Source organism: Helicoverpa zea, chromosome 3 (genome assembly GCF_022581195.2).
Source record: "Helicoverpa zea isolate HzStark_Cry1AcR chromosome 3, ilHelZeax1.1, whole genome shotgun sequence".
Classification (NCBI taxonomy): domain Eukaryota; kingdom Metazoa; phylum Arthropoda; class Insecta; order Lepidoptera; family Noctuidae; genus Helicoverpa; species Helicoverpa zea.
In genome coordinates, this window is record NC_061454.1 from 12,755,314 (window position 1) to 12,782,625 (window position 27,312).

Below are 27,312 nucleotides of genomic sequence, written 5' to 3' on the forward strand. Positions count from 1 at the left end.
GACGAATGGAGAACCGCTGACAAGCACTAAAGGGAATTGTAGTAGCTTTTCGGGGCTTAGGTAAGGTAAGTATTATATTGGGATGCCGTAATCATTTTTTCAGCGTCACCTAAAATTGAGGATGAACCTTTGAGATTTCATTTATAAAAGATATAGATCTTTTTAGTTTAGATAAAAGACCTCCCCTTATAAATCCTCCTTCATATAAATAAATACACGAACCTCGACAAACAGACCCACGAGACAACAGTATACAAACGCGGAACAAAAGCGAACATGTCATTTGCAGTAGTCATAATAGTTGAGTTAACCCTACCGCTGCGATGAAAACATCTGATTATGTAAATGCACGTAGTGTCGTGCAAAGTGCGCAAGAGTCGCCGACGTAATTGCTTGTTTGGTTGGAGATGTGTTTTAGGGTTATATAGGATTGTAAATAAAATGGCTTGATTACTACACTAGTTTCATAAAGAGGATTTTTTGTATTCTAAAGGCTCTGTAACTAGTCAACTGACATGGAAAATTCTTTCACTGTTGCAAAACTACTTACACTAAACCGCAAGAAACAGCTAAGTAGCATTTGATAGATACGCAGATTTATTTAACCATGTAACATAATCCGCAATACCCGTAAAGTAAATATTTTCTCAGAAAACAGCAGGTGTCCATCACACATACTTCCATAGTGTTTCCCATAAATATGACCTATAGGCAAATATCGACTTTCTCTGGATGTTTCGAGAGTTACGGAGCTGTTTAATGAACCATTAAAATGTTATCTTCGTTTGAGATCTTTTCCTGGTTAGTAGAATTGTCTTTTGGTTTGTTTGCCGTCGATATGTTGGCATTTTAGGTAACGGATGATAGAATTATATTTACCTACAAAAATACATTTGGTTTTCCGATAGCAAATGTGTTATTTGTGACGTCACCTTTCGGACAGAATCGTTCATTAGGGTTTTTTTTATTTGTTACCACGATTGTGAAAATTAAGCTTAAGCTTTTAGCATACTAAACTTTATTACTAAGCCTTTCATAACAGCTATTCTTGGTTTATTACATAAAATCTTTCCTTACAGTTAGGGCCAGGCCACAACAGTGCGTTGCGGCGTCGCATCGCAAAAACAACATTGCACAGCTATGCGATTAATATGATATGCGTCGTTGATTTTTGCGATGCGACGCCGCAACGCACTGTTGTGGCCTGGCCCTTACACTCCATATTAGTAAAGAACCCGTTAAGAATTAACCTTATACCTATTTTATACCTTACCCACTCAATCCTTAATCTGAGCTACAATAATTCCTCTCATTTAACTACAACCCGACTCAAGTGTATATTTTATTTGATTCCCCAGCTACAAACACAAATCTCCTCTTAGCAGTTCTACAATGAGTTGTAAAGGGATCCGGGCGGCGCCGCGGGGCGCGCCTAGTCTTACTATAAACAAGCTGTGCTTGAGACAGCATGTACCAATAAAGTGGGTAGTTGTATCCTGGCTCGAGTGTCTCGAATGTTCTGGTGAAATGCGTGTGACGTAAGGTTCCGCAGGTATTTTAATGATATGCCATTTTTGTAGTTTTTTTAAATGTTTGCTTTATAATTCTTTTATTTGAGGATACAGGATTTAAATAACTTTAAAAGGAATAATTTTATTTATGTAGTGGTTTTTGATGATTTGATATGTTGTCCACGCCATATCAATTATGGAGCTTAAATAAAATCAAATTGATAGTTAGCGATAAGCAGTCTAACGAAAAAATTATTTACTGTAAAAAATTATAATTATAAATTAATTTGAATTATAAAAACAATACTATACAAGGTATTTTACTTAGATTTTGTTATTCAATGCCAATAAAAGCAACAGGGTTTTCGATAACACACAATGGATCTCCACAAAACATGAAAAAATTGGCGGCAAGCCAGTTTAGCTAGACCTTACTGGATACAAGACGCGATGTATTACACACGAAGTCTTTATAGTTCTCTAAAGCATTATCCCGAGTAATTTAATATCGACAACCAGACCAAACAGTAAGCTTTTATTCTAAAACAAATCCAGAAATTATCGATATATCTATCTTCATAAGTATCGACCGTCCCCCGACTCGATTAATACCGGTTATATCTAGTTTATTCGCGAACTTGAGCCCATAGACAGAATTTATTTGAATGAAAATAGGCGGTGTAAGTGTCCCATTGATTTTATTGCGGTGCCCGTGTTTTGCCGCAGCAGTTACGGGTTAATGGTGCAATTGGATTTGGAACAGTTGAACGAAACCGCAACGAGCCGTGGCTCGGTGACTTTTTACTTATATCTATTACCCGGGTTTTTCTGTAAAAACTTTGAAATAAAGACTTTTATAATATTGTAAAGTGGGGCACGAGCGTTGAGAACGTTGTCGATGCTATTAAGTTGGTATAAAAACTACGTTTTAGACGACAAAAGCACGCTAGCGGAGGGTTAATCGCGCCATTGGAGCTGCAGTAATCGCGTTCCGCGTTTTGCCGCGCGACTCAACGCTCGCCGTTCCGTTTTACATGGAGCGCTTATTTTCGTGTAGTGCTGTCTGTTGCACTCGCTGTGTAAACGGTCGTACGGAAATCGCAGGCTTTGTTTTTGAAATTGGAACTCGTGTTTTTAAATGTGTGAATAACATTTTAAGATGTTGCTGAAACTTTTCTTTGGGGTGTAATTGGCCTGTATTTTGCGCGTTAACAACATTCTCCTTGCTTGTTTTAGAAATATACTTTTTACAACTGCCTCGTTGGTAGCTATCGTAAGCGCGGCTGCTGGGCATGGGGTCTCGGGTTCGATTCCTGGGTGGTGCAGAAGTTGCTTTGTGGATTTTAGAAATCTTCACAAAGCAGCTCTGAGCCTGGAAGTTGGTGATTGATGCCTTCGGGCTATGACAGTGAAGGAATAGTGCGTGTACCTGTGTCTGCTCGCGTCGTCGTCGCAAATGCTTGTGCTCTATAACACGTACTGCGCAGTTGGCTGATCTCCTTATATGATATAACTAGCCGATTATCGGCTAGGAGGACATCATCACCAAAAAATATACTTTTATTTACAATTCCTCAAAAGACCGACGTATTTACCGATGTTAAATCAACCTCCTTGTGACGTAAAATAAAGGTCATGTTCCACCAGCGCAGGCACGTACTATTATTCTCTGTATGTGTACGTGATTTTTACCCGTTTCCTCGATGTAGCACTAATATAGTTAATGTATGTATTTCTAACATAAATAGCGAAGGAATAACAATGTTTACTTCCTATGTCGTAGATATAGGTACTAGAATGTATAGCAATTTATTTGTTTGCTGTATGTTTATGTTTGTTATCTGTTTTATGGTTCGTGTTTTAAAATTGGTCGTTTAGCCAATTAATTCTTTAATTGAGGCAGTTTTGCTGGGGTTACTTGAATCGGCTTCCCTAGGTAACTGTTAGTAGTGATGGATAAAAAATACTATACTTCCATCTTTTTTTGTGGTAGGAGATTGCTATTTACCAACGTTTTAAGTATCTTATCGAATTTATTTTTTTACAATAACAATCCTTAGTTACTTTTGATATCCATATTTACTCGCACTTTTACCTTAGCGCTATTTTTATTTCAACCTACACCTACCAAAATACACACAACGTTAAAAGCTCAATAGTATAGTCGCAAAGAAAACTCTTATGTCGCATACCCATACAAATACCTACAATGTACAGTTATCAAGTAATTTTCCACATTGTGATTAAACTGCGCGTTATCGAGTGCTCAATCGATTCGCTGAAAGTAGGTCGCGGGTACATTCGCGCACAGTATTGTTACCGTACATTCGTACATTCCGTCTTTAATTAAGAGGTTTGTACTTTAAAAGCACGATTATGCACTACGGTTGAAGTTTTGTGTATCGGTTTTGGAATTGTTCTTATTTAAATGTGGCCTAGTCAACTCTAAGTCATAGGTTTGTATGTCATATAGACCTATTACAGGGAACATGTGCTTTAAGACTTAAGAAACGTCAAGCTAGTAGCGCGGTTCCAAAGGGTGTGTAAAGAATCAACCTCTCAAGTAGGAGTGTGTGATTCCAGGGGCCCGATTCTCCTAAGTTAATAATGTCAAAATCGAATAGAAATCGAATCGCAATATGATCGCAATAGCAGTTTCAACCATATCGGGCATTCTGCTACTAATATAAGACCAATCGTATTCCAACGACATTCGATTGGTTTGCGATTGGTGTGCTATTTTGGTGATTTTGGTCTATACGGTAGTTTACTCTACAATCACATTGCAATAGTTAATCATTTGTAGACAAAATGATTCATTATTTAATGACAGAAAAGGATAAAAACGTTTATTTCAAAGAAAAAATAGCGGAATACCACATACGTTTCAATCGTAATCGAGTCGGGATTGGATCGCAGTCGAACGTGAATCGTATATTGCTTAAGTAAAATTAGTAGAATCGGGCCCCAGGTTAGACATGTACCAATGCAACTTTTCTAAGTTTGTATGCACTTTCTTAGTATAGCTTGGATACCTATTGTTTTTTGATAATTGCTGTTCAGATGTGCTGAATGTACCTAGGGATAATGTGAGGTTTGCAGTGAAATTGTATAAGCAATTTTTAATTTATACGTAGAGAAAAAAGTTACTTAAGCTGATGGCTGTAAAATGTAAAGGATTAGTATGTTTTAGGTTTATAATTCAAATAACAAATTTTTAATAATGGGATATATGGACTAAATCGGGAGCGAAATATAATTTTCAATATTTTTATTAAATTATTTTTGTATCACTCCACAAAAATTCTCCAAACACATTTTCACCTCAATAAAACAACGATGGCCTTACTACAAAAACTTTAACCACTGTTTTAGACTTGTCTAAAAAAAATGTGGCTCCAAAATGAACCGTATGTCAACGTCATAATTTGACATTTTTTTAGACAAGTCTTAAACTGACGTTTAAAAGTTTTTGTGGTAAGACGGCGAAAGTTTAACCTACAAACAATAGTTTGAAACCAGTTATTTCTTTATGAATGCATTCGGAATGTAATTTCTAGTGTTCTGTATAACAGAGATGCGTGGGAGTCGATGCGACCTTAACGCCTACGGAGTGAATATGCATTGCAGTGTGCGTCAATTTGTCGCTATTGATGCATTGTTTCGTGCAATGCAGTGTAAGGGGTTGAACACGTGTTTTCAGTATCTATTTTTAGCGAACATTTAAAGGAAGAACTTTGAGTGTGGATTTTAGGTATATGAATAAAGAAAAGGGTATATGAATGAATAAAGAAGAGTGAAATCATCTTTAAGTCTAGCGAAAATAATATATTTTGCAAATTAGTTGCAATTGTAACTTTTACTTGTCACAACTCATATTAGCATATCTACCCACTAAGAATTGATTTAGTGTGAAATCTTAAAACAGTAAGAAAATGTAAAATTGCACTTAATTTCAGAAATTAAGCACTTACCGTCTTACCACAAAAACTTTTAAACGTCAGTTTAAGGCTTATCTAAAAAAATGACAAATTATGACGTTGACATATGGTTCATTTTGCAGCCACCATTTTTTTAGACAAGTGTAAAACAGACGTTAAAGTTTTTGTAGTAAGGCCATTAATGTTTATTAAATAGTACATACAAATTAGGCACTAAACAACATAGTTGTGGTATTTTTGGTATGTTAGTTACATTTCCATATGATCGCATTGATATTTAAACAAAATCTAACCAAAATCAAAAACACTAGTGATGTCCCACAACAACGAAACCATAAAACCGATATCGATAAACAAACTTATCGACAATACGCGCACCTTTACAGTTATGCAAGAATGAAGATCTATTTCGTTGCAAATAAATTCAAACACTGGCTTCATTGTATAACATTAGTTTTAAATGAGAGCTCTTGATTGTTCGCGTGGGATTTCCGAGTGGGTTTAAAATGGCATGGGTGGTCGAATCTGTGATGTTTTGGCATTTCATCTGATAAACATCTGTAAATGAGGTGCATTTTCCGACAGCTTTCATGATGTGGAATTATTGTAATGCTATGGGAAATATGAGCAAAAGGAAATATGGGTACCTAAGTTTGGTTTTCTTGGTTTGGGATTTTTGGAGCAATCTTGTGACTTTTTATGCTTTGATTTCTGAAACTTACGCGAATGTTAGACATTTAAATAAAACTACTTTTTCGGATTTTATCACGGTCATATAATATTATTTAATCACGACGTTTTGGATCCTTTACAGCATCCACGTTTACGGACAAACTGATTACCGCTCAACCCTTTTCTATGTGAGAGGAGGCCTGTGACAACCAGTGGGACTACCGTCCCATAGGCTGATCATGATTATTATATAAATCCTAGTCAAGTATATACATAAGTTACCATATGTATTTATTAATTCCATCCAATCAAAACCTTCTACATAAATAACAAAAACTTAACTAAGGCGATAAAGTTTCGCTCAATTTACTTTATACCTAATTAATTTCTAATTACATATTCAAGAGTTAATTTAGCAGTTTCTGCAGCGGTGTTTCATTAAACCAACTAGTTTGAAGCTAGGCTATAAATTGTAGCCTACATCTGCCTAAGTGCCAACACAGTAAATTCTTATACGCCGCACAAGATTAATGGCGCCGCACTATTTGTGATATCACATTATTGAGCATTAGTGATGTTACAGCGACTTATCGATGTTTTAAATTGTGTTGTGCAAATGTATCGATATTTATGTCTGATTTTTTGTCTTTATTTTTATGCGTGGCATTGTTATTTCTTTTGTGTTTTTGAATTGAGAGTTGTTTTTTGAACGTTAATCAAAGTTTCTTTACAAATGTTAAGTTAAACAAAGCTGCAATAAATAATGATGATAGTTTAAGAAAATAAGTTAGTGACGTCTAAATAAGCGTTTGAAAAAGAAGATTGGTACCTATCATTAGTAATGTGACTTTAAAACTAGTCTGATTATCAAACTTTTTCTTGAGATAACTTGTTTTATGAATTATCTGTTTAATTTTGTAGAGCAAGGGTTCATTAAAAGTTTGTTTTAATTCGTACACAGGTCGTGAGAATATCAACAACCTACTTTGCGCGGAGTAGTTTTCAAAAGTTTTTAGTATAACTTTTTTTAGAGTGTTATTTTTCCATAAGGCTTGGCAAATAAAAGCAGTTCTAAAGTTATATAATAATCAATGAAAATCTGTGTTAAATTAACTATAACATTAATTCAGTTGTTTATGCACATGAGATATTATTTTTAATTTCACTCTTCACAGAGCATAGTTATTTTCAATTAATTTGATAATTATTCCACTTCGATACAGTCACGAAGTTGCGCATTGCCCACCACTAACTCGCATAGTGCTGCCTAAATATTGATTCGATTAATCAACCTCTCGATATATTTGTCGATCGATTCGCTCGCTAGTCGTGGGAAACTCAATTTGGATCTCAATTATAGAAAACTATTAGTGTCGATATATGCGTTCGTGTGTCGGGTAATAAATTAAAAATGGACGCCAATCTCACGGCTATTTGACTGTTTAGTCAGTATTAATGACGTGCATTCGAATTTCATTTAGCTAACTGATTGATTGAGACTTTGTTTGCCTTTGTTAATGTAGTTGAAACTTTAAATTGCCGATTGGAGATAAAATAAATTGAGCGTGACTACAACTTTAGATATTTTCTTTGTTTATGAGTAATTATGCAGAATTTATGGCTGGTACTTTCTGTTCGCGCATTAGTCGAGTATGATAATTCAGGAATCGTGTTGCGCCATAAACAAACATAGATACAATGGGGAACAAAGGAACCGGCGACCACACACTGTTGAATTTTAAATTAAAATTTTCAGTTCATGAAATATTAACACCGGAATAAAGCTGGGTCCGCACTGTCGTGCGCAAATATTCAAATATGCGCTTGCGCCGGTTCCCACCGCGTGAAAGGTCGCTAGTGTGCACTCTGTGTTATGCTAAGCAATGCTGAGATACTCCTCTGTAGATGGAGTGCCGACTGTGTGAGCGATGAGAGATACGCGATATCTAGCGTTGATTGTGATTTTTAGTTTTGGTTTGCCATTTCTAATTGTATGGCGAAAAAGTATAGTAATTTAAGAACCATAACTTGTAGGAATAACTCATTATTTAATTATAATTGTATTATTATAATTGTATAATTAAATAATATAATCAAATGATAACTTTTAAGTAAGATAGTACATGTGCATGTGAAAACATGTTGGTCATTTTAAGCACATTTTTTTGCTATAACAGAAGATACTGAACTGTTAATATCTATTCAGACATAAATCACACGGAAAAATACAATCACCACATTCTCAAGTCATATTTCATAAAAAATATCAACAATTCAAATCCCCATTTATTTAAACACTGCAAATCGCTCACCTCTTCCCCTTACACCACACCTCTCCCCACAAGAATGGACGCATCGTGGCGCATAAATAAATGCAACTTTACACAGGTGTATCGACTGTTCGCTGTGCCGTACACGACTCGTATGCGGTTCGCGCTTGCCCACTATTGTTTACCTTCAAGCTATCTTGCTTAAGAGGGCTGCTAGAATTCTTTGGGATATATGAAGATTCTTTCGTCCTTCCGTGTTTCGGATGCCACGATTAAGGTAGGACTCTGCTCTCATTTGAACATCTTTAGCAGTAACTGGGTTGAATTTTAACTTAAACCTTACTTAATAATTACTCTATCCATATTATATTGAGGAAAACCACGAGACACTCTATGATGTGGTTTACGAGTTTGTTGCATAGAATTTATTATGTAACAAAAATAGTCAAAAAAGTAAATGTATTGTCCTACAGTTCCTGTTCTTCACACCGGCTGAAATAGCCCGAGCCAGTCTTAACAAAGATTAAAAAAATATTATATATTTTCTAATTCAGAGACTGTTGTTTATGTATCCAAACGTTTTGAATAATTCCATTCATTTTAGGCCAGCAACTAATTCATTAAAATGTTTCATACAATTTCAAGTCGCAATAAATAAAATACCTAATAAATAACGAAACATTAAGAAAATAAAATTATGAAGCTTACGATTAATTCTAGCTTACTAAGAGAAAATAGTTTTTCCTTTCTTTCTGACCTTTACAAGCAATAAGTTTCAGACGTATTATATTTATGTGGAGAAAATAAAATTTTATTTTATTTCGTGGCTTTACTTATATTCCTTTAATATAAAAATGTTCTTTAGAAATGGAATTTAGACATATAAAGGCTATTTCTTTATTGTCGTTATAAAGTTTGAATGGGTAAATACTATAATGCCAAAAATTTTATTGCTTGAAGGTATGTCTCAATATTCTCAGGGTAAGACTGCAAATAATCAGTTTTTCTGCTATTTAGTTTTTTATTTTTCAGCTGAGCTATTTAAAAATGTAGACTTTACAAGCTGATTTTTAAACAATGAAATATATTATATGCGATTAGTAATTTAACCCCAAAAATTTCATCTAAACTTCTATGTACTGCAACGCCATTCAAATTAATACCCTAATCATTCACACATAAGGTGAATATTAAATTAACAATACTAAACAATTCTTCCTGCATAAAAGGTAGCGTGCAAAAAACTTAATCGGTCATCTTGCATTCCGTGCGGCTGCGAGACGCGGCTTGCATACTGCGCGAGCGCTGCGAAGATTAGCGCCGCGAGTAGTGTGACCAGGAGTTGTGGGGGAATTTTGACTTGTGAAAGGTATATGGACACATACAAAGTATCTAGGTGTGGATGTGTTTAAAATATTATGTATTTTGATTCTGGTACTTGTTAGAAGCTCTCGTTCTTTTGAAGTTTTTAAATACAATAATCTGTCGTGTAACTCTTTATGCTTAAAATTGAGTCGATAAACTTTCACTATCCGCTGAAAATTATCACGAACAGCTACCATGACGTTAATCATTTAATTAATTTTGTTTTATTTATTACAAACATATTGTCACCAGTTTTTATCTTTAAATCTAGATATTTTAGTACCACAAACAAAAATATCGTCATTTATGATAATAAATGTGTACACTCAATCAAAACACAATATTTGCCCGCCATAAACTACTAACACAGACAACACATAAAACCTCAATTCTCCACGCGTGTCCTATAAATCTACGTCGTCATGCAGCCCCTAAGCGCGCGTGCCCGCGTCCAATGCGCTCGGCTGCGCGCACGCACGCCGCAGCCCCAACTTCTATGCTAATACTTTACTTTGGTGGAAGGAAGTTGAGAAGGTCAATATGAAATTTGAGCAAATATTTTAATTTTTACTTAATTGATTTTGTTCCGTGTTTTGTCGCGTTTTGTACATGTGCTCTTAAATCAAGTTTTAGTGCAAAAATGTCTAAGTACATTTCATTGCGCAAAATTACCAATAGAAAAGAAATGATACTGTCACTTTATGTAGGCTGATGCAAGATGTAATTACATCACCTTAAGTGGACGATCAATTATAAAAAAAATATTAGAATTATTATGTCTAGCTAGACGATAATATTATCGATTACATCCGAATGGATCTTCTGTTTTTTTCCATACTGTGAGTAACTGCTAATGTATTCCATGGCAACCTTTCAACTTGTATGTAGATTCTCCATCGGTTTTGGAAAAAGTCGTGCGTGTTTATATTTTATTCATATTGATAACAGATTGATCAAACTGTGAAATTAAGCTACTCGAGTTAAGTCAATTTATAGATGGGTGAGTGACCGTACTCCGTAAAACTCTTGCTGAGATTATGAAAGACAAATAAAAATATTTTCTTTTCAATAACCAAATATTATGATGTATAGTTTTTTTGCCGTAAGAAGAGTTCCTTGACAGTTCTTGTTTGACAAATGTAGTGATGTGACCTAACGAAATTTAATCGATATTCATACTCATTTGACAATTCATTATATATATTATTACTATTCAATTTAAATTATTATCATTTGAAGTCATTTTACAATTCATAAATTTAATGTAAAATAAAGTGACAGGGAACTCTTCTTATGGCAAAAAAACTATAGTAGAGAACAAAGTCAAACTATCAAAAAACATTGGTACCAACCATTTATAAAACAAACTACATTTGAACAAGCAATTTCCAAACAAAACGCGATCGAATGTTTCGATTGAAAAAATATGGCTTCAAAAGTAAATATATATACAAAAAAGAGAGAAATAAACAAAACAATTTATATTTATAGTCTATAATTCATACGAATATTTACGTTGGCAACATTTTTATAGAAGAACCGTTTTATTTCGAGAGGGTCACTTTAAATACACCTTGAAGTATAAAAATGATGATTCTATTCAATGCAAGGCGAAGCCACAGAATATATTAGGAATAACATTATGCCAAGTGTTCTAAGAAAGGATTTTGTATCAATGAACGTACTGGCCGACAGGTTTTTATTCATAGATATAGTTTCTGGGGTACTTTTCTCTATGGTTCGTACATTTATGTCCAACGGTTTGAGTTGTAGTTGAATCGGATTATTTTACATGAAGATGTAGAAAAGAATTTCTTTGTTCATGGAATATGGCATGTATAGATACTTTTCTGACATTGAACTTTCTTTACTTATTACTATATGGATACTAGGTTAGTTAAAATGAATGTAAATATTGTGGAGACGAATTTAACTTGCATTTTATAAACATACGCGTAGTCAATGCTATAAAAATGAATCTTACCTCACATATCCGTTGGTCTGTTCTTCGTCTCATTTCAATCCACAAAGATCTGAAAATAAAGAAAAATAATCTTTAGATTTTGTTTTAATTAATCAATCACACTCCCTTCTGTATCTCAGACTATTTTTAATCCAGTTCCCAAAAAAGGGATGTTCCAATTCGACGCGTGTGTATATTTTTATGTCATTAAAATGACCACTCAAAATAATTTGCATCATAAACAAAAAACAACACCATCATTTGCATGCTTAGATTGTTTCTCCACGAGCATTATATATTCACCCTTCTTCCTACAAACACCTACAACAGAGCCATATCTACCAGCCACTCAAACACCTATTACCAACCACCCCCATTTTCCCAGTATCGACGAAATTCCATTCAGGCCTAGTTAAGTGCAAAAAGTTCAATTTGCGTATATTTCCAAGCTTCCCCGCCTATTTCAACGTGATGAATAGGCCTGTCAAAGTTGCCAACTCATTCTTTTATATTGCACGCTTTATTTTTGGTTTTCGCTAATGAGCTCCCCGTTAATGGCAACCCTTTGGGATGAACGGTTACAAGTGAATGGGAGATGCAAGTCATGTAATTATGTGTGACACGGCACCACGGGTGCTGGTGGTGAGCTTACATTTTGTTGGGTTAATTAAGGATAAAGCGGTTTTTTGGGAGGTACCCTTGTAGGATTAAGCTGCACAGATTAAATCGCTGTGCAAAAAGATTGGCGGGGTTCAAAACGGAGTAACCAATATCATTTTAAGTAGCCAATTTACTGGCATTATATTATCACTACTTCGCACAAAAATAAGGTCTACATCATCATTTCTAATATTTCTATAGTCATAAATATAGATTAGACGTTTACCTGTCCAATCACAACAAAAATCTACCCAGACAGACATCCTTATGCATTTTTGAGCCTGGTTTTTACTACCCACAAGTCAGTAGTCCATTGTGTAAAGGCCAATCAGTAAAAGCAATGGTCGATGAAAGGCCGTAGGTTACTTAGCGCAAAGGAATGTAGGCTAGGAGAACTAAAATGCGGTCAGTTGGTCTAGTATCGGCGCCATGTCATTTTGGAGATGGTTTTGGTCAGACTGTGCAACGAGTCTTACGTTGTTAGGACTGTTTGTATTTTTAGTAGACATTGTGAAGGATTTGTAAGTAATAACTCCTGAAGAAGCTATAGGTGTAGTAGATGGGTTCAGTTTAGGGGAAATTATTTTAATATTAGCGCGTGTTTAAAGTTACGACCAATGGTGTATTTCAAAGATATTACTATTACTATGGCCTGATAGCATCTACAAAAGATGATTAAAGCTGCATCCGTTTCAGGTGGTTTGGCTTTGGCACTTGCGCCGATGGCTAACAAGGCCAAAGATATACCACGCCTATTTTGAACAAATAATGGGAAGATGACAATGCTTTAAACAATGCGCAATGATCAGGAACATCAAAATAACGAATTATTTCGTTGAAGGGTCTGAATCACCCCATAAAATGACAAATTCCGAACAGTGTCAAAACTGCAAGTAATTTTGATTGTTTCTTTGAAAGAATCGATGTTGTATCTTCTGTTTGAAGTCCAACTCACCCCCTAACAAGAAATAGCGTGAACAGTAAGTAATACTTTCAAGAGGGTACTCGTAATTCAAGCGGAATTCTGTACAAAGAGCCGCTACCAGCTTTCGTTGGGTTCGTCGCCTTAAGACAGGGATGCCAAACCATTGTAAGCATGTTTTATTGTTCAAATAAAAGGGTACCTAAGTTTAATAAGGACATGAATATTTTTGAGCAGGAAAACAAAAGAAAATGTTTAATATTCAAAAGTTTGAGAGTGAATCTAGAAACGCGATGTTCATTTGTTTTTCATTTTTTTTAAATCGATTTTTTCAGCAACGTAAAGTTGCTGAAACGATGTACTCATATTTTTTATTAGATAAGAGTCAGATTTGGCAAAGAGTACAGTTGCATTTTACTAAGTAGTAACTTATAAAATATATTAAAAACACGCACATATTCAGACTCGAAGTTGCGCCACGCACTACCAGCCAACTCCAAACTACAGCCAACCGCGATATAAGATTCCTACGTCACAGCACACCACAAAAGGCGTGATTTACGACCCCTGCCAATTCCGTGTAGATTTCTATGCGTGCCATAAGGTTTGCCAGCCCTGCCAGGGAGATTAGTATTCTTCCCCCGTTCTTTCACGCATAATAAATTTAATCCGAGGATTGCATTCGTTAATCTCATTATTCTTGTATATAGCTAGTTGTATAAGGAATAAGTCTTCTGGAACATTGTTTTGGTTTGGGGTGTTTAGAATGCAACTACGGTTTCATTAGTAATCAGAACCCTAAGTATAATTTTCTTCTAAATATTTGGTTGCTTTGGTGCAAGCCTCATTATTCTTAACTTCGAAAAGGTGACAATGATATAATGTATGCGAATCCAAATCCAAACTAATATTATAAATGCGAAAGTAACTCTGTCTGTCTGTCTGTCTGTCTGTCTGTCTGTCTGTCTGTCTGTCTTTTCTTCACGCCTAAACTACTGAACCGATTTGTGTGAAATTTGGTACAGACATAGTTTGAAACTTGAGAAAGGACAGGATAGTTTTTATTACAAAAAAAATAAAATTATTCCGGACATATAGCGCCATCTATTGGTCAAATCAAAAATCTGCTGGTAGTCACTATTCCACGCGAACGAAGTTGCGGGCAAAAGCTAGTTTCTATATAGGATGAAACAAGAAAAAAGTTTTATCGTTGTTATTAAAGGGGCATCATCTAAAGGACTTCTAAGATGACATAAGACAGACGTTATGATGATGATTGTAACGAAGTACTCAACAACATCACCCTTTTTACCACCAGTAATGATAAAATTGTTTCAGATCTTAGAACAGACCCGTAAACATCACATACTTTATCTGCCTATTTTCCAAATTCTACCTTCAACAATCACAGCGCATTGAATTATCTCATTAGTCTTCTTCAAAGGCTCCGAGTGGTCCATGTACCTACACATGTCAAAGTTCCATGTATTGGTCATGTGATGTTATTGTCTACAAGGCATGAATCTATAGGCACTTTGGGCTGCTACTGAGAATCTCACTGGAACAACATAATTATGAGGAAGAGAACCTTTACTAGAATTTCTGGGTATATTCTGTTCAAAATACTTTGACAACCTAGTTGTCTTCTATGTATCCCCACACATATTACAAGATATTAGACCACATAACGTGCCTTTTCTCGTAGAGGAAAACTAAATAAGCCGATGGTAATGGCGGCACTCTATTACTCTAATTATTAAAATTTATCGGTTTTGCAAATAGACCTATTACAGGTTCTTGTGAAACATCATAACCTAGGTGCACGCTTCCAAGGAGTAGGTCTTACGGTGGACAGACCCTAATACGACCAACAGTCCTCTTTAAAATAAAGGAATCTGTTGACACTATTTTAGAAACTGCATTTACTGTCTTAATTATTGAGTACCTTTATTGAAGAGTACTGTATTTGAGCACATTTAAAGGTCACTACCAGACGCCGTATCGTATTAGTGCGTACGTGCAGAACCAATGAATTCAGCAATGGGGTTACAGCACCATCGTGATCGGCTACCTTCAACACGTTTAAAAACAATCGAAAATAATCAGTTTTCTTAGATCAGAAGTTCAATTTTACATGCGATTGAGCAATTTCTGGACTTCCATTATTTTATGAAATTGGTTGTGTTTTTGATTGAATCAAAAGCTTATGAAATAAATGTTTTCCAAATAATAACCAATACTGCTATCGGGAAGATATGCCACGGTCTACAAAACTTATTGTATGAACAAGACAGTATTTTATTTAAAACATAGGTCATTTATGACACGCGATATAATGTACTGTATTAAGTACATAAAATGATCTTTCTCGACAACTGTCCCAAGTAGAGCCCAGAACATTTATCGTGTCAGTTGAACCGCACATTCTTGTGACTGCCAAGAGGACCAAGTCTCGTTTCTCACGCAACTAAGGGCCAGCCCTTCGACTAAGGTCCCACCGTCAGCGAAGCGGACTCATTTCTCGCTCCGCTTTGCTTTAATTGAAAAGGGGTAGTTAATGTATCGTTATGTTGAGTGGAATTTAGTGCAGTGAATGGAAAGTATTAAAAGCTGATAGGCTGATAAATTGGAATATCTCCCCTCTTGTTAAGCACAATGATTTGGCAAACCCAGTCGTTTAAAAATACATTAATTCTTAATTGAGTTTTTGGGATGTAGGCTTAGGTCTACTTATTTAGAAAAAGTGTTACTCTGTCTTCACAGATGACGTCATGTTTATTGTGAGACCTACAGTGAGAAATATAATGACAGTTAAACATGAAACTAGGCCATGCATAGTCCCACAAAACAAGCCATTTGCAACCCCTCATCCGCTCATTATGACTCGCTCATTTCACAGTGCGCCCTCAACCCAACCTTTCGTTGTATTTAGTGGAAGTTTGTCGTGCTCCAAGAGTTTAGGCTACAAATGATGGACCGTAATTAGTAAGTTGCGTGAGTTTACGCACAAAATAGTCGAGGAGCTCTCGTTTGAGGAAATATTCCGGAATTGAGGATAATGCGGTTAAGAGTGCTGCGGTTGTGTTGGGTAGGAACCCTTCCCTTTATCGGTGACATGTCGTGCCTAACGGTTTTTGATAAATTCTTTGTTTTCTGTTGTCTTTTGTTTTATTTAGTAGGCGAGTTTGTAACCTCCACTGGGTACCTACATGTCCAACCTTCTAGGTACTGAGCAAGACCACAAGGGAAAACCCAGTATCGGTTTACTTGACCTGTAAATCGAAGACGCTAGAAACAACGACTGTTAAGAAGTGAAATCTCAATTTTTCACAATAACATTTCTAATAAATGATGCAAGTTTTTATTTCCATAGACTCTATGAAAAACAATCCGCATAAAATAACCATAAATTAAAAACAATACGTAACCTTAAAAGGGAATTCACAACATGAGAAAGCCATCGACACGATTTTCCACAGTTTTTGACACAAGTTGCATCACTTAAAGTACTCACACACTAACAACTTTTAGTTGGCCGATAGTTTGTTTGGGCGCATAAATAAGTATGAAGATGAATGGTAGTACGCACATTACAAAGATTAACCGTCTTACCACAAAAACTTTTAAACGTCAGTTTAAGACTTGTCTAAAAATGTCAGATTATGACGTTGACATATGGTTCATTTTGCAGCCACAATATTTAGACAAGCCGGTGTTAGACCGACTGAAAACTTAGATTGGAACCAAGATATTCTTAAAAAAATAATGCCAACCATTGTTTCAATTGTCGGCCGACTGCTTACTCTACTGTCTGCGGGTATTCTAAGTATTTATTTATTGACGTGGCGGCCATTTTGTATATAATTGATTGAATCATTTTACGATGCTAAGTCGGAATATTGAGGCTTAAAAATACTGAGTTATTTTATAGCATTTTAATGAATTGAAGTTTTATGGTGGACATGAATAATGGATGTGGTTTAGATATTAATATTTTATGTGTTAAGTAGTTGAAGGTGAAGCGTGTTATTAAAGAATGCTCGGAGCTGTGTTGCAAGACAATTATGAATATCTAAGTGCGAGCCGAAACTTCTTTACATAATTTTATCTTCTTCTGAAATTGAGAAAATCAATGATACTTTTAAAATATCTAAAGCAATATTAACTACAAAAAAAAGAATACTGCTGAGTCACAAATAGGTTAAGAAAATTCCTTACAAGTAATTTTCCAACGGTAGAGCGATCAGAAGCCTTACATTACACAGTTCTTTCAGTACACACATTTTCTTTAGAAAGTTATTGGATTTAATATTCTTTATGCTTTTTAGACGCACATTCTCCGTAAATAAGGATTTATGGCTGTTTTCACATATTCCAGGTGTGTGTCGAACAAGATTTCGCGGAAAATTATTTTGAGTCATGCCATTTAGGAATATTAGGATTGATAGGTATCTCACATTTTCAGTGTTCTTTTATAGGGCAAATAAATGATAAACATACAGCGTCTTCACACAAGTGTATTTTCCGTTAAATGAAAATAAAAATGAGCCATTGAGAAAGCGCTGCAAGAAGTCTAAGTTTAACCCTCGCTCTGACTATTGATAAATACTAAGGTAGCATAAATAATAATGATGGGACTGCGAAGAAAACTGTTGCGTCTACAAACAAGTAAATAAATTAAACCTTAACCTCTAACCCTTGCTTAAACCTCAAACGAATACAATACCACATCTGCTTATATAACAATTTAAAATACCATCATAAACAAAAAGAAATTACCATTAATTATCGTAGCCGAATAAACAATAAATATTAAAAATTAAAATATGAATGGCTGAACAGATCGCCGTGTGCGTTAATCTAAAGATACACGTAGCTTAGACTAAGATCCACAAATCATTTCATTTTATCTCGATCTTTACTCGTTGACAAGTTGACAATATTGCGTGGTACAAGATATAAGCGGGAACTGGGAACTGGGAACGATGAACGTGATAGTAAATGGATAATGATAGCTGTGGGTGGTAAACGGAGGATGAGCAATTATAACTATTATCTACCACCTTCCTCTCTCTCAGTACATAGATATTTGTCTACACTTGTATGAGTCAGAGATCCAAAAATGATAAAAAAATGAAGAATGAATAAAACGTCGATTATTTCTCTTGCATTAGGATCAGATTTTTAACAACGTATTTTAATAGCTTCTATCTATCCTTATTGCCATTCTAAAAAAATCTTGTAACAATAAAAAATATTTTTGATGCATTCTAAAATTACCTACTCCCAACTTAGTTGATTGTTCGTAATCTTTTGACAGTCATTATGAAGTGATTTATTAAACCACCTAAAGGTCAGGAAGGCTCCTAATACTAGGTGTAGGTGTTTGTTTCTGATCATTAAATCCAAGAACTTTACTAAAGTTGAAAGGTTAGTTCAATTTTAATAGTAACTCAGTTGACATTTTAACTTTGTTAGCGTACTGTATCCAGTTACAATACCATCTCGTTAGTACTAAACTTAAAATAATTTAGAACTAGACGTTATTTACAAACACAGGCCTAAGAATTGCAAAAATATTTTACTTGCAGAATAAAAACTGGCGAAAAAAAAGGAAAAAAACAAATAAAAAAACTCTCAGCCGCCGTTTTTTTACAACTTGTTTCACCAGTGAACCGGTTGTGTGCGCAGACGCACCGACGCGGCCACCTGGCGGCAACTCATTGCATTACCACTAAATTATGCCGCCATACTGGTTTCTACGTATTTTTTTCTTTTTCCTACATTGCACGGTTATATATAACTCCATTCATGCGAACTGGCATGCTACGGAACCAGTTACAAGATTTTATTTTAATAAACTGATTTTAATTTTGTCTTGAGAGGTTTTATTGATGTATCCTCATTATGTACATGTTGATGTTAATTTTTATGGTCATCAAGCTTACGAACTAATTGACATTATCGTTGTACAAAATTATTTACGTGCGGCAACAGGTGTACGGATTTTTGTATCGTAATAAAAAGCCTTACGAAATTATGGTCCGTTCAGAATAATTTTCGAGAACATTGGAAGCTAATAAACTTATTTCACAACGACTATGCCTTTTCCACAACTTTCCTGTTTTTAAGATCCAAAATAAAAATAGCCTTTCCGTGTCTGCAATCTGTTAAATCTACAGAAAATACATCACTTTACAGAAACCTTATTCGTTTCCTCGAGTTAGCTCCGCAAACTAATCAACAGAATAGGGTGTCCACATAAAACGGAATTCAACAACGTTCCATATAAAAGCGAGCGCGTCCATTGACGAACACGTCTGAGCTTCGACTGACATTTCCGTAGAAATCGAATGCAGATGACAGATGCCGCCATATTGGATTGAGCGTACCTAATTAAAATTATTTGCTATCAATGGAGTTAAGAATAAATTAAATTTTAATTTGTGTTTATGGATTCTGTTGAATGGGTGCTAAACTGGATTTACCTGTACAGTTTTGAGTTTTTTGTTACTTGTTATTATTGGTTATTTTGTTATGTTGTATTGAGAAAGGCAAGTTCATACAAGTGGTAGTCAGTTATTGCGCGGAGTTTCATCTGTGTAGGTATATGACTGAAGATAAATTTTAATTGAGGACATTTTTATTACTATTTACCGGTGATATTTGTGTCTACCGTTTCGTCATTGGAATTGCAACTGTACCCAGCAATTTGGTCAGCACCATTACCGTTGCATAAAAAAACATTGCAAAATAAATCCTCTTGATTTACTACTTGCCACAGGTTCGACAACAAATCTGCGACCTTCCTGTCTCCACGCTAATAAGGCCTGTCTATTTATCGCCTGTGCAGTGACAGCCTCGGTCTATAATTAGCGTTAGTTCGCGTCGCACGCGCAGGTCGCCTAACGGGAACGCAGCACTGCAATTATTTTCTATGGTGTGGTAATGAGCGAGTGATAGGCTCATTATAACCCATGGAAATGCATGGTGTGCTGTGATTATGGAAAGTACTTGTGATAACGGCTTGCAGTTACTTGAATACAGTTTGATTAGGTGTTTGATGGCAATTGAGGGTAAAGGCCACGGAATGAGAAAGCGACATAGCTGTGGTTGAATTGTTCTGTTTATTGATCTCCATTTCATTGCCATTGAACACAAAAAGTAGGTAAATGTCGAAGGTTATAAGATTTTAACATGTAACAACGTTAAGAATTTCTTCGGAGAGAGCACAGCTCCGGCCCGCCAACGAATATTACTCTAATCGGATGACTCTAATCAGAGAATCATAAAATTAATAAAACTCCCACCTCCGACCGTCCCGACATCCAAGACATCTTCAATAAACATAACAACGCAAACTCCAATTCTTTATTGACATTCTTAAAGCGACATTTCAAAATACTCCTCCGTTTGGCGAGACAATCGAAAATAAGCCCTCACTAAAACTGTGTACAGATAGCAATCATTCTCCCTCGTATCGCAGGTATTTGAAAGATTTTTCGATTCTGTGTCCCAGACAAGCGAGAGATTGCATCTATTTCGAATTTTATCTAAAAACAAGCCCGGGAAACAAGTTGGCAGGAATAAAAGTTGGAATCGAGCAAAGGCAGCAAATATAGTATTCAGTAAAGATCTCGTTCGTTTTGCATGTTAAGGCTGTGTGCGAATCGAATCGGTCACGGAACTGATTTGCGAATTGGGAGCCTTAATACAGAGGAATATTTGTTTGACTAGTCCGAGTGGCCGTAAACAGAATATAGACGTCTCTTTTATTATGGAATATTCAGAAGCAATCGGAGGTAGTCTAGATCTTTATTCGATAGCTGTAGAAATAAATCAGATATACAAGAGGCTTTGGCATATGAAATGTGAGTCGTAATGTTATAAATATTTGATTTATAGATGTTGTAACAGTAATGTTTTTATATGTACTGTTTTTTGACGACAGACTCACAAATCAATATTAAATCAGTAACCAAAATGATGAAAATTCAGAACAAGGATACAAAGATTCATAAAAAAGAAACACTAAAAATGTGGCCAGTTCAGTAGTTCCCACACTCCCGTTGATTCCCGTGACAGTTTTAGTATTTCTACCACCAGGAGCCGTGAACATTTTAATTGGACCCAAAGAATATTGACAAAAAACATAAATAGATCATCGACGGAACGAATCGAAACTTGTAACTAAGTAAACAACAACTAAAGAGGTTTGTATCTACCTTGAGAAAGTTTTGATAGTTACCTCAGTTGGTGATACTATTTATAGGCCAGGCTTGAGTTGCTAAGTTTGGGTAAATATTGATAAATAAGTTATATTGTTATTATGTAAATTAGGTACTCAAATAACTTTATTACAGATCAATAGTAGGTACTGGAAAATCTAAACAAAAAAGGCGTAACGAGCCAACAATATTTGATGCAAAAAACGAAACAATTTCGATATCGTCAAAACCAAAATTTTTAAACCGAGCTTTTTGAATTATTTTTATTCCAATTAAACTGATTGTCTTTACATTTTCTACATGATATCCAATAACAACAATAATTAATTTATACTCAAGTTAAGAAAAAAATAAAATCTTATTACAAAAGGCTGCAGACGTGAACATTAGAGCCCTGTCGCTAACTAATCTATGTTGACGCCTCAACGGGTGACAAGGAATTTTGGCGGGATTTTTCTCCTCATTTCATTAGAGGGTGCTTTTATTACAGTCTACATTTTTTTGACATTGTTTCTATTCTATTTTTGTTTTATTTGTATTAAAATTGGAAATTCTTTGAATGTATTAGGGCAAACAATGGATATTTTTTTTGTTAATATGTCAACCTACAACAGATAAAAATATACAGAAAAGTATGTGCTAAAATCAACTCTTTTTTCATAAAAATTTCATCAGTCAATCAAAATTAAAATCAGTAAATAAACCCACCTAAATTATAGCGAAAACTAATTAAGAAAGTAAGTAATACTTAACTAATACTATGTACTTTAATAGCCTTGATAAATGTTCGCGTATTATTGCCAAGTCGACATAATTGTGTTATTTCATTAGCTAGGAGATTTTATTCAATTTATCATCCCTTAAAATAGTACCTGGGGACTGCGAAAGCAAAATATTCTATCTTCGTTAATATAATGTCGTTAGCTCGTGAATGTTAACGACGCACCTAGAAGCGGCCATTTTATTACTTTTACACTTTTTTTTTGCTTTTTAACAATTTTTATCATAATTGAATACCTGGATTTAAATAGTTTGTGAAGGTGTTGAAAATACTTTTAAGAGGTTAAAGTAAAACTATTTCTTGATGTCATAAATAAAACTATGCCCTGGACATTTTGTTACAATTTTTTTGGAGATTGTAAGAGCTTTTTTCCTTTCGCAATATTTTGAGACCAAATCAGATGACATGTGAATAGCCCATACAACATGATTACCCAACCCCAGTAACCGTGCTCATAATTAAAGGTTTTCTCAATCTTACACCACACGAAAAAACCTCACAAGGTCGTCCAGTTATAACATGGCGATTAATAATTAACGCTTAATGTTCCCGGCAGCCGCTGTAAGCGGATTACAGCACTTGTTGCTGGAAGGGGCAACAATAATTGAGACCTGCTTACCACTGATAGTCTTGAGCCACTTGCGCTGGCTATTATGAGGACCGCTTGATATTTATAAGTTGGCGTTTAGATACAGATAGGTGGGGAAAGATAAAAAGATTAACTTTCATATTGGTGTGAGTAGTGGGTTAGTTTGCTGGTTACGGTTATTGGTTGTACTAAGTCTTGGTATTAGTTGTTATAACGAAAATATTACCTGAGTAAATAGAAAAAAGACAGATAGTAAGGGACACTGAAAAGGCAGTTTCAGTGGCATTATGTCCAACACTACTATACAATAGGGTAGGCGAGGTAGGCGAGGTAGCAATAGAATTGACATTTTTAATCTCCTCAAAAACACATTGCAAAATGTCAAACGATGTTTGCAAAAACGTTAGGGAGCGCAAAATAAATTTCCAAACTGATACGTACAGGATACAGTTACATCAAATATAACGACAGGCGACATAAAAGATGCGATATTGCACAAACGGTAACGACTTGAAGCATAACATCAACATTACAACCCATTTCCCGTGTCTTTTACAATTTCCTCACAACACTTAATATTTAACACCAAACGTGAAATATAATATGCCCAATTTAGAACATTATCTACAGTCTAATTTTCCTTTTATAATAAGCTAGACGTATGAATTATGTGAATTACACAACGTGCCATAATCGCGCTCACAAAGGGAATTATCCCAATGATAAGGATTAAGCGGGACACCCTACACGCAGGTGCTGCGGGGAACAAATCCAACATAAATTTATATGATTTGACACTTGCAAACACCGCCCGTAAAATAATTTTGGCCAAATATAATTTGATAAAAATGTTTGAAATGGTTTTAATGCAAATTATTGAGGTTTAAACAGCGATAAGCTGGCAAGCATTATGCTGGATTATGAGGTATTACACCATAATTGATGAATTTATAGGATTTTGGGAAATGCAATCAGGAAAAAATGAGGGGACATCGGCTTATGAATGTTCTCTAATTAGCCTAAAAAGTAATAATTTTGAAGTCATCTGAAAAAAATAAACACTTCATATTTTTTTTAAATAAATCTGATGAAACGCACTCCAATCCAAGTCAAGTAGAACAAAGAATTACGAAGACCTTTAATAGAGAACAGCAAAAACGTATTAGAAACGATCCCGGCACTCGTAGCAACGCTAAAGTTATTGTTTCAACACGCCTTATATCGATACATAGCCGGCAAACACGACAACGCGATAGAATCGATAGAACCGATTACATGAACAATGTATCGAGTTGATAGACATAATATCGCAAGGACAAGTTCCTAGCTCGTTTACGAGAACCATAAACTCGTGCTTGATACAGATACTATATTTACGTTTATTTATTGCCGTTATTATTAACGGGTTACAATAACTTTGTATCAGTATCAGTTGCTAAACTTTTGTTTACACGTGCTTTCAAAGTTTCTTGTTCCCGAAATTAATATCGATATTTTAAGATAAGAAAAATATTGGGTTTACGTCAATAGAATATACTGAGGTAGACAGGTAAAACAAATGTTACCTTTTGTAGGAAACGTAGTGTATCCAGTAATTGGACTCTAGTACATCTAGTCGGAGCTACCACGTACCCAATTTGTACCGAGCAGTTAAAGAAAATAGGACCAAATAGGCACGCTGAGGGGGCGATAATCTTATCTAAGGTGTAACGTCGAAAGCGCTTGTATTATTAGATTCTCCCATAAATAAAGAGTATAAGGAAAAAGTTTTGGCAAAAAACATGTCGCTCCGTACTATCTCGTTATATATGGAGCAATTGGCGAAGAAGCAAAAAAAACATTAAAATATTGAGAGGCACGAAGGTTTTGGAATCGTGTCGAAAACGGGATCGGTTTCTGCCGACATCCAATTATGACGAAACTCGTCTAGGAAAACCATTTTAGTATACAAGACTATAGCCAGGTACTATAGGTATCTGCCTACGGTATAGACGTGGTACTAAAATATCTTTATGTTCCTAAGCTCTCAGTTTTTTCAATGCCAATTGCTTTTAAAATAGAAGATATTATAACAATAACCGTGCGTAAGACTTCAGAAACAGAAACAACAATACAATAACGATGTACACGGGTTTCCTTTTTAGCTCTCAAAATTGAAACAGCGAACGACCTGTTTAGAGGGATAATGGCGAAATTCCATGAACGAGGTCTTATGAATTGTAGATAACGTGAACCTATTGAAAATATGTCTACAAATTTTTATTCAAAAAACAATTTGAAGACTCATAGTGCTAGCAAAATAACAGTACAGTATTTATTAATTTTTCCGCCTGAAATCTCGTTATAACCTTATTGTTATTCCAAAAAAATATTTCAGCGAAAGGAAAATATCTTAATTCTTGGACGAGAACCAAATATTGATACAAAAGAAAATACTTCAACATCAAATATTTAGACGCTATCCGAGTCATGCTAGGAATAATTAAATGGACGTCTCAGCGAATTTAAAGGGAAGAAAAATACGAGATAACAATGGACTTATGGATCTTGCGACGGTATTTTGACCCATATCTTCCACGAAGGGGGTTAACTGTCCATATTTTGCGAGTCACGGCGAAAGTATGGGGTAATAGGCAATATTGATAAATTATGGGTATTAAACAAGCTGCGTTGTGAGGCAGGTCCTTTATGGTGCTCGTACGGTTCTGCAGGATATCCGTGGCGTGATGGAGTGTTCTCGAAATAACTTTTACTCGATTTAGCGTTACCGCTTCTGGTATCTTGTTTGTAAACATGGTGGATATTGCAAATGCTAAAATTTATAGAACTTGTTGTTAAGATTTCGTAAACTTTTGAAATTGGGTTCTTAATGCTATTGTATTCAAGTCCTATTTCAATTTAAATGCTAATGTTCACAACGTTATTTGCAAGTTAGAGTTTGTTTGAAACTATGCGACTACCATTATAAAATAATGGCAAAAACTGAGTTACTCATGACTATGACACAATAAAAAAAAAAATTAAGTAGCTAACTTTCAAGAGCATGTTGCTGACTTGACGACGAATCATCCATTATCTCGCAAGAATGAGATTCTACTTAAGACAACAATAAGAGTTTAATTAACTTAGCAACTGCAATTCTGCAAAACCATATCGCAGACAAAAAACCCCATCAGAACTAGGACATACCCCACAATACCCCTTTCATATAGTGTCACGACTCATAAAAGGCATCAACAATAGTACAGCAGTTATTGTGATTTGTAGCAATTCTTCGAGAACATTGCTTGTTTTATGTGCAGCGTCTCTTGAATGGACCAACTTCGTTCTGTTGAGTAAGAGGCGATCATCGAGTTTATGATACTGACCTACATTTGAACAAGCCTTTTGATGTATGCCAAAGAAATGTGTGTCAGGTCTTAATGGTTTATTTTGGTTAATGTGCACTGTGGTCTTTGGTGCGGAAGGTAGTTCATCTATGTTTCTTTTATTTTATATATGCCATTTGGCAGGAGCATCTAGTAGCCTCTAATTTCTCAATCTTGATTTTGAAGTACCTAATATTTTTGCTTGTAATGAAATCCTTGAACTTGATACTGTCCGGAGCATTAATATTTTCCTTGTTTTCAGCAGTTATGAATTATTCGTTCCCAGAGGATTAACGATAGCTTTCTTTATAGTTGTTCAGTGTATTAGCTTTATGTGCAATGAAACTGTTACGGCTGCCGAGACATCAAATGTGGCCTTGAGCTATTTTATGATCAGCTGAAGTAGACATTTTAGATGTCATGTATTTTCTAGGAAATGTAACAGCTGAGTGATTGTTTGGGAATAATGAATGCGAAAATAAAAGGACTAAGCCATTTTGCAGTACGCTGTTTCTGTTCTTCTACTAAGCTTTGTAAATGTCGGCAGAAGTTTCAAGACATCGTATTCTGGGGCCTTTTTATGCTTGTTAATACATGTCCTTGAACCACATTCTTCTTTGACAATCTTCAAAAGATCAATAGAGCTCTTTTCATATTTACCAAAATCTTTGAAATCATCATTAATTGCTTAAACTTCACCATCCACTCAAGTTCGTCTTGTTTATTTTCCAAAACATGCAAACAAAACTCCGTACCTTATTAAAATTTCTTTTGAAGCTCTTACCTAATTGCTATGTAAACTAACGCCAACTTGATCGGAACTTAACTCATACAAGCCACTCGAAGTTAACGGCTGCTACGAATCAAATTAATATGAAATTCGCGAAACAATTTAAGTTTTAGTTAACACTTTAAATTTCCCAGTGGAACATTATTTTCTCATAAATCAACCCTTCCGCTGCGTACGGCGGGTCTTTCAGGCCCTATCGGTGAGTCTACGAACGACCAATCCCAAGTGATTAATTGATTAATCAGACGCTTT

General features: G+C 35.2%; 1 protein-coding gene across 2 annotated transcripts in view; it reads right to left on the bottom strand.

Annotated features, from left to right (window-relative positions):
• LOC124645790 (leucine-rich repeat-containing protein let-4-like) overlaps positions 1 to 27,312 on the bottom strand; it is a 243,403-nt gene that overhangs the window by 123,909 nt on the left and 92,182 nt on the right. For both annotated transcript variants that reach the window (XM_047185688.1, XM_047185687.1), the window contains exon 3: positions 11,744 to 11,792. In XM_047185688.1, coding sequence (XP_047041644.1) covers positions 11,744 to 11,776 — 33 coding nt within the window. In that variant the 5' untranslated portion in view covers positions 11,777 to 11,792. The remainder of the gene's footprint in view (positions 1 to 11,743; positions 11,793 to 27,312) is intronic.